The sequence below is a fragment of the Rhea pennata genome, chromosome 2 (assembly GCF_028389875.1).
Source record: "Rhea pennata isolate bPtePen1 chromosome 2, bPtePen1.pri, whole genome shotgun sequence".
Classification (NCBI taxonomy): domain Eukaryota; kingdom Metazoa; phylum Chordata; class Aves; order Rheiformes; family Rheidae; genus Rhea; species Rhea pennata.
Window position 1 is genome coordinate 34,503,334 of NC_084664.1, and position 13,648 is coordinate 34,516,981.

A 13,648-nucleotide genomic window follows, 5' to 3' on the forward strand; every position below is an offset into this window, starting at 1 on the left:
GAGAAACTGCTGTCATTAGTATAAAAAGAGAGATGGTTTGCATTATTGCTGATTGGAAAGAAAGAATCTGACACGGCATCTCTAGTCAAAACTTCAGATGAAAAGCAAACCACTCCTCAAACTGTTGTGATTTGAGGATATGCACATTATAATAATCAACCAGTTAAGAGATGCAGACTTTCCAGTATACAGTAACTCATTTTTTCCCAGCATATTTTATAATCATAAGATTTGAATATAGCATGCTGAATATGCCACTAAGCAGCGTTGTAAAAACACTACCACTACTGTTCTGTCTACTGAAGAGTCAAATTATGTACTTTCCTTATAACTCTCAGAGGCAGATTCTGCCTTGTAGAGAAACACACTGATGTAAAAGGTACTTGCACTGAGTGTCCTGAAAGAATACACTAACACTGACATTCAAGTCGAGCTGACTGAAACCCTTGAAAAGGATATCTCTTTTTCTCAACTTTTGACAGCCAAGTTGTGTAGCAAAGCTTTTTAAATAGTGGTAACTCAAGGAGTGACCTATAGCGGTGATCTGTAAAACAAAGTGAAAAGGATATAAGGTAGTTTGCTCATGGGTCTGTTAGTAGGAGCAATTTCTGCAGTAGTTTAGTACACAATTATAAGAGTCCTCAATCTATGTCACACTTAATCCTGGATAAATTTGTATTTGCTCCTGAAAAAAGAAAAAAAAATCTGCTGCTTCTGGCTACAATTCTGTCCAGCAAATGCAGAGAGGGCATATTTATAGAAAGTAAGAAAACATTTTGGGTTCCATACAGAGTGAATAATAAATAACTCGTTACGGGCAAATGACTTAGAATCTACAAAGAGATAAACTACATGGTAAATGTTTTCTGTTAGGCAGTTAATCAGCAAGGTCCATACCAAAAGATAATTTTTTACTTCAAAATTATGCTAAATCAGGATTTTAGAAATTTGGACTGGATAATGGATTTTATTCTAGCTATACATATAGTTCTAGGCTATAGTTGCAAAAACTTCTGCAAATGCCTTTATTCTGTTTTACTTCTGTTTTGCTCTGTTGTCGTCACTGTTAGTCTGGTGAAATCATTTCTGAAATCTTAGTTTAAAATTAGGTATTTACAATTCCCACATATCATCATGAATCATGAATATTTGGTTTTATATTTCACTGCAGCAGAAAACAGATGTGCCACTTCAAATGCAGTAACATGCACAAAGTGCCTTGCTTTGGGTCCAGAGTGTGGATGGTGTGCTCAAGAGGTATGGCATATTGCTTATTTATTTTTGACCTTATATTTTAGATATCTCTGATCTTTATAAAGAAAAAATATTTTAAACTATAAAAGCTATACAGAGAAATATCAGAAAAATCTTTTTAGACAACCTTTGGAGACAGCACCTGAGAAATCATGTGAAATATATTTAGTTTCCAAACGAGAAAATACAATATTTTATTTGGAAAATAGCAGTAATTTTAAATAAAGTGAGAACTTTTTAATGTCTTCCATCTGCTTTGTAGGCAGCTTTGGCAGACATAGTAACTTTGAGAGTTCAACCATTTTTGGCTTCAGAATCAAATACTTATCAATAATTTACATTAAGCCCTCATTTGATACCAGAGTTAGTCTATACATATATGCCTATTGCAGTTTGCAAAAGGTTTTACTAACAGTGGATTTAACTTTGACTTCATTGTATATTACAACCTCTGTCACAAATGGAAAAAATGATATTCTTCTATTTTGACAATTAAAATTGTCAGTTCTGAGGCTTGTCACAAAAGATTTATCATTTTAGGGTGAATTACTCTGGAATTGTTAACGTTTTGGGAACTGTAAAAATAGGAGAGTTTCTGAGTTTGTTTGAAGGAGAAAACCAGTTGGTTACATGGCTTTGAGTAAAGCACTCATTTTAAGCACTTCAGAGGAGCAACGATTTTAAGATTGTTTCTTGACAATTAAGAGCTTTTGAAGGTCACCTGAAAATTATCTCTAGTAGCTTTCAGGTTAGCAAAAAAGGCAGATAAAGTCCTAGGGCGTGCCCAGAAGAGATAAGGAGTTACAAGGCACTAGTGTGACTTTATCTGAGATTCTGAGTCTTGGAATGATTAACTTAGTCTGAAACAAGTTTAAGGCAAGTAATTCAAGGATGATTAGAGGCATGGAGAGCCTGTTTTACAAGAGAAGTCTTAGGAAATGTGTATATGGCCCAAACGATTACGATGTAGAGTGAGCCATTACTGTGATCTCATATCCTGTGTTACAAAGGAACAGTTTTATCCAGCTACATCTGTATTTATCATGGAACAGCACTTCTTAGCTTTCTAGCACTAAAGACATAATAGGTTTCCTTCTAACCAGGCACTCAGATCACTTCGCTGACCTGGTTTGACTTCTCCTCTAGCTCTCTTGTCTCACTTGTTATGTCAGTCCTGCAAGTTGTTTGTGGAAGTCAATGATATGTCAAACTATCCTTTAAAAGTAAGTTCACATACTCAGCATCAACATTTGTGGAATGGCAAAACCTGTATTAATTCAGACAGAACTTTTCCAGAGCAAAGGTTAAAGGGGTAGGTTTTTAGCATAGCGTGACTGCTTCATCTGATCAATATTTTTAATAGGAAAAGCAGACTTGAGGAACACCTGATATGTGATGACTTTATACCACCACACAATAAACTACAAAATGCTGCATATGTATAGTTGCCAGTGATACCAGCAGAGCAGCTAACTTTGCACATTTAAAAAAATCTGTATTTTTGAAACCTGTATACACCTAAAAGGATATATAAATAGCAGTCAACTCAAAAAGCGATCTCTGTCATCTACATTGAAGAAGGTTATGGAAGTACTATGTCAGAGGTAGACCAGAAGAATGAATTGGAACATGGAAAATAGGACTTAATGCCCAGAACTTAAGTGGAGTTATTCAGCTTATGGTTATATTCAGTTGTATGGTTTAAATCTTTTGTATGAAGAAAAGATAGAGCAAATGTTGGCAAGCAGAGCAGAGAGAATATCTGTCAGCCTTTCTGGCAAAAGAAATATAAAACCAAATGATGAAACAAATTCAATCTTTAAACAGGACATGATTTCCTGCCTGTTAGAAGGAGTACCTATTGGAATATTTTATTAGTGATTTGAATTTACCAGATCCTTATCATTTTCTGGAATTTTATATGTGAGATTAGATAGCTTTCAAAATTCCAAAGACTGACTAAGCAAAAACATTTCCTCTGAAAGATATCTGCAGTTTGAATGAGCAAGAGGATGGTGGTGGTAGCAGTTGGCATCTGTGCAATGAAATCCTGTGTTTATCCCATAGCTCTGTAGGTGTTGGGGACTACAGGACTGCCAGAATCATAAACAGTGTGTTTGCAGCACTTTCAGCTGTGTTTTTAAGGCATACATGACTATCCAGTCTCATTTTTCAGGGGCTATCTCTGGTCCTTTTAGAGTCTGAATGATTATTTATTCCCTAATGCACAGTTGGCTCCATGCAATTTTTGTTTGTTTATTTTCCCCATCTGCCTCTGAAATATTAGAGATTGTCCATTGTTTGGTCTCCAGCTGTGGCTGAGATGGACCAAGGCTTTGAAAGAGCACAAAGGATCTTATTAAGTTTTTTTTTTTTTTTTTTTTTTTTTTTTTTTTTTTTCCTGCATGATCGGGATCTTACTAATCACCAGATTTGTGGTCAGGATTTGTGGTCAGGAAGAAATTTTGCATTGGATCATGTTGGCACAATCTTGGCAACTAGCCGTTTCACTGGAACAAAGAACATGCTGGTTATTCTGAGATCATCTTTCAGCTAATCAATTTTCTTTTGTTACAGAGGCTTCTTATGTAGGTGGCATCTTAAACTCTACAGTCTTGTAGTACATAGCTTCCTCTTTCTAGGGACTGAAAATCTATATTCCAGTTAGTCTTTGGACTGGATTTAGGGTATGAGATAAAACCTAAATTTTTGTGGTAGACAAATTCAGGTTAGATAAAGCTAAAGCTCAATTCTGCTTCTACTTTTAAGAATTATATAAGTAAAATTACTGGTAGATTCCTCTGAAAACTAATATGTTTTGAAGTAGTGCGAATGACATTTTCCTGGTGGAACTAATTCAGTGAACATAGCATAAAACTTTTTGTAGTGTCATAAATATAGTACATGATTTCCTTTTCTCCAAAGTCAGTTCATTCTGGTTGTGCAAGATCCTCTTTCTCACACAAAAGTTTTGTCCTTTGTAGAAAAGAATCATTGTAGCAATTAGGTTTAACTTCTAATTTAAATATTTTGTCATTGTCCTTATTAAAAACATATGGCTTCCATGAACTAGTCCTACAATTTATGCAATTATGTTAGCATATTTTATTGTTTGAAAGACTGTTATTTTGTTTCTTGCATGCCTTTGAAGATGCTACAGTTGTTTTTTTCAGCTCAGATTGTTTTGTACTTTTTGTCTCTTATAAAACAGGATTTCACGGCTGACACAACACAGACGGGACGCTGTGACACTGTTTTTAACTTAATGAAAAGAGGCTGCCAATCAGATTTTGTAGAAAATCCCACAGTTCATGTAGCAATACCGAGTGACCATGAAACAAATACACAAGTGATACCGGGAGAAGTTTCAGTCCAACTGCGTCCAGGTTGAGTTGTCTCTAACACATTGATCTTATACTCAATGTAAACTAAATAGAATAATATTTAAGTACAGTTTGTGCCAAAATGGCTGGAATACTTATTTTGAAGAATGATGCTATAACATCATATTGTAGGACTATGATGGTGTTGCTCCCAAACTCAAGGACAGCTTTCAGCAAGAAGTGGTTCTGACAAACACAGATGAAGATCAGAATAATGCAGGCAATAAGTGGAAACAAGATTTTAACAGTCTTCTGTTTTTCTTTCTGTTATGGTTTCTTGATTCTTTTTATTTAGCCACTCATAAAAATCATTTTCCCTTAAGTGCCTATAAATTGCTTTCCTTACAAACCTTTACTGTAAGTAAATGGAGCTAGAATTCCTAAATTCACCATTTGATAAGCTTTTTGATCATTTGGTCACTTTTAAATGCATTGACTAGACAACTGTGATGGTACCAAAGTCCATATGAAAGAAAGAGCTGGATTCTTAAAGGAGACTTAGCTATTCAGTGCCTAAAATTTCATTTACAAAGGCTAAGTGAAAACCTGATTCCCCTAGGAGGAATGCAGTAGAGATAGGTATACATCTACAAATGGTATCCTCAAGCTGGGGAGCTGTCTCATAGCCATTAAGAAATGTCGAGTGCCTGCTTTGGGGCTGTGCAGTTCGTAAAACTTAACGTTCTTGAACCCTCTCCTATATATATATATGTCTATTCTCCTTCTTTAAAAAGGCCTGATATTAAGACCACTCTTCTTTCAAAAGGAAGGGTGAAAAAAATGATAATACATCCAGTGGAGTGACTTTGGGACACATGTCCCTTCTCCCAATTAAATGCTATGAGAATAATCCATAAAGTCATTCTTGCTTTTTTTGCACTCTCTTTACCAGTGAACATTTAACAGTGTCAAGTCCTACTTGACAAGAAGGATAAAATACACTGAAGTACCTTTGTAGGAGGGCACTTTCTTGAAAAGTAGGTAAACTTAGATGCAGAGAAGAGAATCAGTCTCAGTTCTGCCAGGATCTTGGTAAATGTTTTGAAGCGCTGTGTAAAATGGAGCTGCTGCACACTCCCGTGCTGCACGGGGCAAGGGCTGTCCCGTCAGGCCCACCGTGGTCAGATCTGACAGTCTAGACAGGCAGCAGAGCACTTCGTTTATGAAAACCGAGCTGAGCTGACCTGTTTATCAAATTTACTTTATTTTTCTTTTATCCTACTAAATATTCCCATTGAATCTTTAGAAGCGGACTGATATAAACTTGAAGCATAACTGACTTGAGTTTTTTGGGTTTTGGTTTCTTTGTGGTACGCATGTGTAGTTTTAGACATATACGATAAATATGTTGCAATGTGAGTTAATATACTTAAAACTGTAGTCTTGAAGTAACTGACCACGATTTATATGCAAATCTATGTACTTTTTTAGTCATTGCTGCTGTTGGGTATAATGCTAAAGGGTTTGCATAACCAGGAATTTAAAAGAGAATGGGGAAAAGACAAACTTTTTACAATAAATCATACAATACTCTTTCAGGGGAAGAAAAGCAATATATTTTACAGGGAGCCTCTTTACAGCTTGTTTTTGATCTATGCTTCACATTTTTATTTACTCTTAGGAGTTTTTCTTGTTTATTTGTTTGGGCACAAACAGCTTTATGCTGATGTTCCTGCAAGAATAAATGTAAGGTATTTTTAAGTGTACATTCAAAAATTGTAAATAAACTTATTTGTTTCTTTTGCATCAGGAAGCGAAACAAACTTTATATTAAAAGTCCGTCCTCTAGAGAAATACCCTGTGGATCTCTATTACCTAGTTGATGTCTCAGCCTCTATGCACAACAATATAGAAAAATTAAATTCAGTTGGATTTGCTCTATCTAAAAAAATGGAGAATATTTCTCTTGATTTTCGACTTGGATTTGGATCATATGTGGATAAAACTGTGTCACCCTATATTAGCATTCACCCAGGTAGAATCCATAACCAATGCAGGTATGTAGTGTTTCTGTTTACTTTAGTACTGAGAAGTTATCATACATTTTTGTTTTCAAAGCTCTTGAAAATCTGTATCTGTTTGATTAGACTTTGGTTCTCCAGCAAGATCCTTAAGAAAATACTAAAAGTTATTATACAGTGATTACTTTTGAAATATCTGAAGAGTGATTTTAGAAGAACAGAGTTGATTGCTGTATCAGAAAAAATGTGCAATTTTTGATTTATAAAAACAAACCAAACAATATAGATATAACTTTCCAGACTCTAGGTAGACGTGCATCTTTGGTATACTTGAGCCTGTTTTACATTTAGTTGTATAATCAACTGATATGTTCTAAGTTATTTGGGATATCTGTTGTATAGATTTTGTTACAAATTTTTGTCCTTTATAACCTAGGACTTCTCTTTCTGGTATATGGTCTTGTATTCATTAAGACTTTTGTTAGAATTTCTACTTCTGTAAATGTGATGCATTTTCTTTCTTTTAGCTTATTTAATGAACAAAAGCAATCCTTTGATCTAATTCTGAAGTTGTTACATGAACAAACTCCCATTTTAAATGAGTAAAATGTTCTGGATTGCATTTCTTTTTTTTAATGTTATGTCTTTTATATATTATTTCAATGCTTTGGGAAGTGAGGGATCACCTCCTAAACCTATTAGAGGGCAAGATTACTCACAACAAATTCAAATATGCATAAACTATAATAATTTTTTTAAATGAATATTAACACTGTTCACATCTCCTTGCTAATTATAATCTTCCCAGAAGAGGTTTGATCCAAAATTCTGTTAAGTCCATAATCATCTTTTTTAATTTCAGTGAGTTTTGAATTGGACATTGGTGGAATTCATCCGATAAATACAAATGACTATTTCCAAAACGATCATCTAGACTACCTATCTATATAGTCAATAGCAGTAAATTTGCACTTCTGAGACATGAGTCATTTTGCCCTAAAGTTGATATCTACAGATGTATTACTTCTTACAGTGCCAATTTCCCTTCAATGCTTGTAAACTGAGTCCAAGGAGAATAGATTACTCCGGAGAGAGTTACTATGGAGAATAGAATACTGTGGATTTACTACACTCTGTGAAACAGAAGTTAAGTGAGATGAAGCCTGTTTAGCATCTCTAAATCAGCGGAGCACTTCAGCTTGTGCCATAAATGCCACTGCTGTAAATGGATCACAGAGCAACAACCTATATAAGTGCTACTGTACTAGCTTGCTTATGTCAAACTTAATGCTTTCTTCCTTCATACGTCATTCCAAAAAGTAATGTTTAACAACTCTAGATACTGAAAGTCTAGTTTCCCATCCATATAATGAGATAACTATCATTAATCTCAGCATGAGTTTTGTGATTTTTACATCCTAATAGTGGATGTAAGAACTTAAATTTGATTATTTTAGGTTTAAATCCTGTAGCCTATGCATCAAGCATAGGATCGTAATGTTATTGTGTAGTCGCCCTTTCTCAATATAACAAAAAGTGAATCTGCATCATTTTATAGACATTCCAAAAGGCATAATACATTCTGTGAGATCACACTGTCTCCCATGTTGTATTCCTTCTCATTCTGCATAGAAATACTACATATCTACCTTACTATATTAATGACATTTATATTGTATAAATTTATGCGAAATGCCAGAAAAATCTGTTGTTCAAAAAAGATAACAGAACTGGTTCCCACTGAAATTAATTTCATATGGAGTTATTTTTCTTTCTTTAAATATTTATTTCACTGCGTGTGTATACATCTTCATTAGTAACTTGGTTTAATGGGTTGATAGGAAATACATCTCTTTCAAATGGAAAATATGGAATTTAATGGACATATTTTTATTTTTGTGTTTGTTTGTTTGGGGTTTTTTTGTGCAGTGATTATAATTTAGATTGTATGCCTCCTCATGGTTATATTCATGTGCTATCCCTGACTGACAACATAGGAGAATTCAGAAATGCAGTGAATAAACAAAAAATTTCTGGGAATATTGATACACCCGAAGGGGGTTTTGATGCAATGCTCCAAGCAGCTGTATGCCAGGTAAGGAATTTATGAACAAAAGACCAAGTGGTAACTCAGGCATGGATAAATATGTCAGTACATCTATGTTCATTGTTCTTGAATTCAGAATGTCAGTTCAGTGCCTGATAACAGTAAGATTTCTTCTTCTTTTCTAATTATTTTCTGCTTAGGTCCATATGTCTGTTTCCAGTTGAAACTGAAAAGACCAGGAAGTCTTTTTCAACATTAGTTAATGATGTCCTTTATAGTGTGGCTTTTTTGAAGCATGTTTGTCTAAAATTGATGCTTTTACTCCCAAAGTTTATTTTTATCCTTTTTGGTTCAACCTATCCAGCAGATCACTAGCATCGTGAAATAACCATTTCTTGCTTAAACAGGCACATATATTACTTTCAGTCAATTACAAAATTCAAAAAATCATTAAAGCCTTCTTTGTCTTCTTAAGTACGGACATACAATTTGACATTTCTGATATCTTCTACTTAAAAATGTTTTTGAAAACTGAAGAGTCAATTATTTATCTTCTTGTGCAGAAGCTGAAAATAAATGCACTTAAGCGTTATTTCTGCTTTTAAAGAGTTCATACAAAAAATCAACTAAAATTTAACTTTCCTATACTGATAAAGTTGCATCACCATCCCGCCCATGCAGAAAGGGATGGAAAATATCTGCATCAGTAATTCCCAAGCTGTAATCATATTAAGTAGTAAGAATCTGCTCAGAAGGGCTCTTTTGAATGTCATTTTCCTTGTATGCCTAGGAGTGCAATAGAATTTTGTACATTGATTGATTTGTTGGTTAAGTAGTGCTTTATAAAATACTCTTTTTGATCCTGTTGCATTAAGTGGTTCAACTCCTGTCTGAACTACAGGATTTTGTAGTGTTTCTAGTCTCTTGGGATGATGTCAGGATAATTCCTTTATCTTGTCCATCTTCATATTCTCTTTTGGAGTGGCAGAATGGGTCAAGACCAAAAAGGAATCCAAACAATGCAAAAAATGAATGATTTGGCCCCAATTTTATTTTTAAAATTTGATGAGCTGTAAAACAGGTGAATAAAAGTCATTCTTCACAGACACTGATCACAGCTGCTATAAAAATTATGCTGAAGCACTAGAAATACTCCTTAAAATTTAGTGTTCCATACTTATGACATTCAAGTTAGAGAATAACATATACTTCCAAAAACAGTAAAATGGAAACATTCATGAGTGGGGAGGCTTTCCTGCTAATTGAATTGTGAACCAAATTGGATAAGAACAACGTGCAATTCATAACTACCATCATGAATGACAATTTATATTAATGTACATTCATTTTGCCTACAATAGAACTGTATAACTTGCTTCAACTTGCTGTAACCAATACATCCCTGTTGCAAGCAATAGCAGGTAAGGACATGAAGCTACTTAAAATTTTGGTTGCCATGGTGCATGTAGGTAGGAGCGTTGAACCGGCAAAGTGAAATGGTGGAGACTTAGGAGCAAGCAGGTTCTACATTTCTGGAGGAGAATTCAGTGCAGAATTTGGGATTATTTAAGGTATAATCTATTTATAAATAAAATGTAAAATACTCCTTTAGGGTAATACTGTCTAGGCTTGGCTGAATCAGGCTGGTGGCCTGATATGCAAGCTGGAAAGGACATCACACTGTTCTGCACCTAGTATCCCTACTGTTACTCCCCAATCAGAGCTAGCAAGTAATGAGTCTGGAAGAAAAGGAGATAAAGCCCTTTCTGCAAAGCAAAGAAAGGAAGGGTAGCAAATAATTTGTGCAGCCTGGCTGAATACATGAGCTACATTGCAGACACATTTCACATGAGAAGAATGATACCTGATAAGGTGAATGGCAGAGAGGCAACAGAGTCACAGGAAGGAGAAGCAAGGCAGAAGGAAAAAGGAGGATGAAATGGGATCACAGAAGAAGAAAATGGAGTAATGAGAAGAAGAATAGAAAAGCATATGAGGTTCATGTGACCCTCCCTGAAGTTTGTTTTTAAAACAGCCATTTATTCCTTGCAGGAAAATAAATGTTGTGGAAATACAAGTTGGCACCCAACCCAATTTAGATATAAGCTTGCCCTGCTAGTTCCTCCACATTACTAACTTGCACATTAAATCACCCTTACTTTTGACACCATGTCATTAATCTCTTAAGAGTGGTGGATATGCATAGTCTTTTGGTACCTAATAAGAAATTTCTCAATTTGTAGATGGATGAAGACACTCAGGCTTTAATTTACTTATTGGTTGATTGTATATAAGTGTCCTTTCTGGAAACCTGTATAGAAGGAGAAAATCATAGGATGACAAGAATATCAAAAAAACAAATAGCAAGGAAAATAAAAGAGAGCACTAAATAGTGATCTTAATAAAGATCTTTATATCTATAAAGCTGTGCTTTATAGCTCCTAGAGAATTATGCAAATGCTATGCAGTTGCATTTGTATATAATGGAGACACATGTGAAGTGGCAGCTGTTGTCCAAGCCCACTATATAATGCATAACTTGTATATATTTTAAGGGATCTTTCTTCAAAAAGGAAAGAAGGTAGTAAATGGGCCTCACAGAAGTAGTTTGCAGACTTAGGGCATGATAAACATACAATAAAAAAGAAAAAAAGAATGCTTTAAATACCCCTGTTTAAACTATGTGCTTCTAAGCAGTGCAAATCTTAAAATAGACTTTTTCATTAATCTTTCATATCGTTCTTTATTATTTTAGAAAATTGGTGGTTACTGCTTTCTTATGCTTATTTTTGATTTGTTTTCAGAGTCATATTGGATGGCGCAAAGAAGCCAAGCGACTACTTCTTGTGATGACAGATCAAACTTCCCATCTGGCCCTGGATAGTAAACTAGCAGGGATAGTAATTCCTCATGATGGGAACTGCCATCTGAAAGATAATGTGTACGTCAAAGCTACGAGTATGGTAAGGTATATGTCATGTTCTGCCTTCAGGGAAGCAGTCTTAAAATGTAGAAAAAATGTAGACTGGTGTTAATGCATTACTTTTACTTCAGTTGTTAGAATAGTATTAGCCTGGTAGGCAAGAAATGAAGAATCAGTTGCCTGGAAATACTAGTATTCTTTTTATCTGGGATAAAGTATTTTCGAGTCGAAATCAGCAGTACACAGCAAGGAGAATGTATTCCTGGGTTTTGGTGTTTTTTAGTATTACCATATCATAAAAATCATGTGTATTTCTAACAAAATGTGTGTAGGAATTCTCTGTTGTGATATTTTCCATGATATAAAGCTGGTAATATGCAAGAATTGCATGGTTCTGCAAGTAAGGCAAAAGTCACAATTATGCTTTATGGTCAGAAGAGGCATAGTTTAATTAATGGAAAAGACTTTTTTTTGTAAAATAGATGTACAATAGCAATGAACTAAAACAACTTTGAAGGGCTAGAAAATATTCCTTTGCTACAGAGCTTTGCTGTGTTAATGTAATATCAAACACAGTTGAATCTCACACTATAACATTTCATTACTATATAGTAATGAAAAACCAATGACTGATAATATATATCTGTACAAAAAAAGTCATCAAATCTGTGCTTGCAAAATTATATCAGCAGATTTTTTAGCTTTCAGAAGAATTTCTTCAAGAAGGGTAAAATAGTCATGAGTGGTTTAAGAAAGGAATTTTTCCTAAGATTTGTAATATTTAATTACATTGACTATTTTTATTAAGTCACAAGAAATGTGAAACATTACTTAATTGCTATACCAAATAATCAGAAGACAGATATATAAGTTATGATATCAGTGAGAGGACACTGCAACTTTCTTCCCAGTGCTAACTTCACTTTGTTAAAGGCCACCGCCTGCGTTCAGTTCCGATGCAAGCCGGGAACGTGCTGTTGCAGCCAGTGAGGGTTACGCGCAAGTTAGGTTAGGCCTGAATTTAGTCCAAACAACTGGTGTTTATGAGGATGGTGAGGCAGCAGTAAGCAGCTGCTGTGTGGTGTGTGATCATGAAATACAGAAGGTTTCCTGGAATAGATGCGTGTTGAGAACCTTTCGGAAAGGAGCAGGGAGTTCAGCAGAAGCTGACAGGAAGGTTGTTTGGATTTCTGATTATCATCTGATGTTCTGCATTAATATGCTCCCTCTGGCACCTTGCGGGTATTCCCTTTTAGGCGTTGGTATTATTTATTTCCCTCTAGCTAGTCTGTTCGGTTTCAGTGTTGTTACAGTGTTCCAGTGATGAAAGCAGCCATGCCTTTATTCTTCTTAAAGCAAGTAATCCAGAAACTTCCCTTTCCCAAAGTGCGGCCTACTTATCGGTCTCCCTAACATTTTTCTTCCTTCTTTTAAAGAGTTACTGGTGCAATCTTTTTCTTTTTCTTTTCCTTTTTTTCTTTTTTTTTCCACTTCAGAGGAGTTGCAATACTCTCAGTTGCAGAGAGGAATTTGGCTCTGATTATTAAACACTTGCTGTGGATACAAATCTTTCTCTGGTGTTCAGGATTCCTTTGATAATAAAGATACTGACTGTTTCAAAACAAATTATTTCTATTTTCTGTCCAGCTTGAGAAATAAACTTCTGTCTCAACTGGAAAAAAAAATGAATTATTCTCTATGTAAGCAACCATGAAGAAAATTCAAAATGATTTTCTGGATTCAGGGCTGAGGGATCATGATTTTATTGTCCCATATAGAATAAGAAAGCTTCATGATTATTGCTATGATGCTTTCTGTGAAATTAGGTAGACCTGTTAGCCATCCAAATGAAATTACCTTGAAACAGGTAGAGATCTATGCTGGCACATTTTGGCCAATGGGTTTGTTGGCTGCTAGCCTCTATTTCTTTTCTGCCACAGGATAATTCTTGTGTGCTCATATGTAAAGTTTGGTAATACATACAGAGCAGCACTCCTTCTCAATACTAGATATTTTCTGGAGCTCTTTTGGTATGATAATACAGAAGAGCCTAGAAGGGTGGTTGTACTGGTTTCCTGCT

At 35.0% G+C, this 13,648-nt stretch overlaps 1 protein-coding gene across 1 annotated transcript in view; it reads left to right on the top strand.

The window, feature by feature from the left end:
- Positions 1–13,648, top strand: part of ITGB8 (integrin subunit beta 8) — a 42,425-nt gene that overhangs the window by 13,261 nt on the left and 15,516 nt on the right. Inside the window, exons 2-6 of the mRNA XM_062567800.1 lie at positions 1,172–1,257; positions 4,466–4,640; positions 6,388–6,634; positions 8,528–8,693; positions 11,450–11,608. Coding sequence (XP_062423784.1) covers positions 1,172–1,257; positions 4,466–4,640; positions 6,388–6,634; positions 8,528–8,693; positions 11,450–11,608 — 833 coding nt within the window. The remainder of the gene's footprint in view (positions 1–1,171; positions 1,258–4,465; positions 4,641–6,387; positions 6,635–8,527; positions 8,694–11,449; positions 11,609–13,648) is intronic.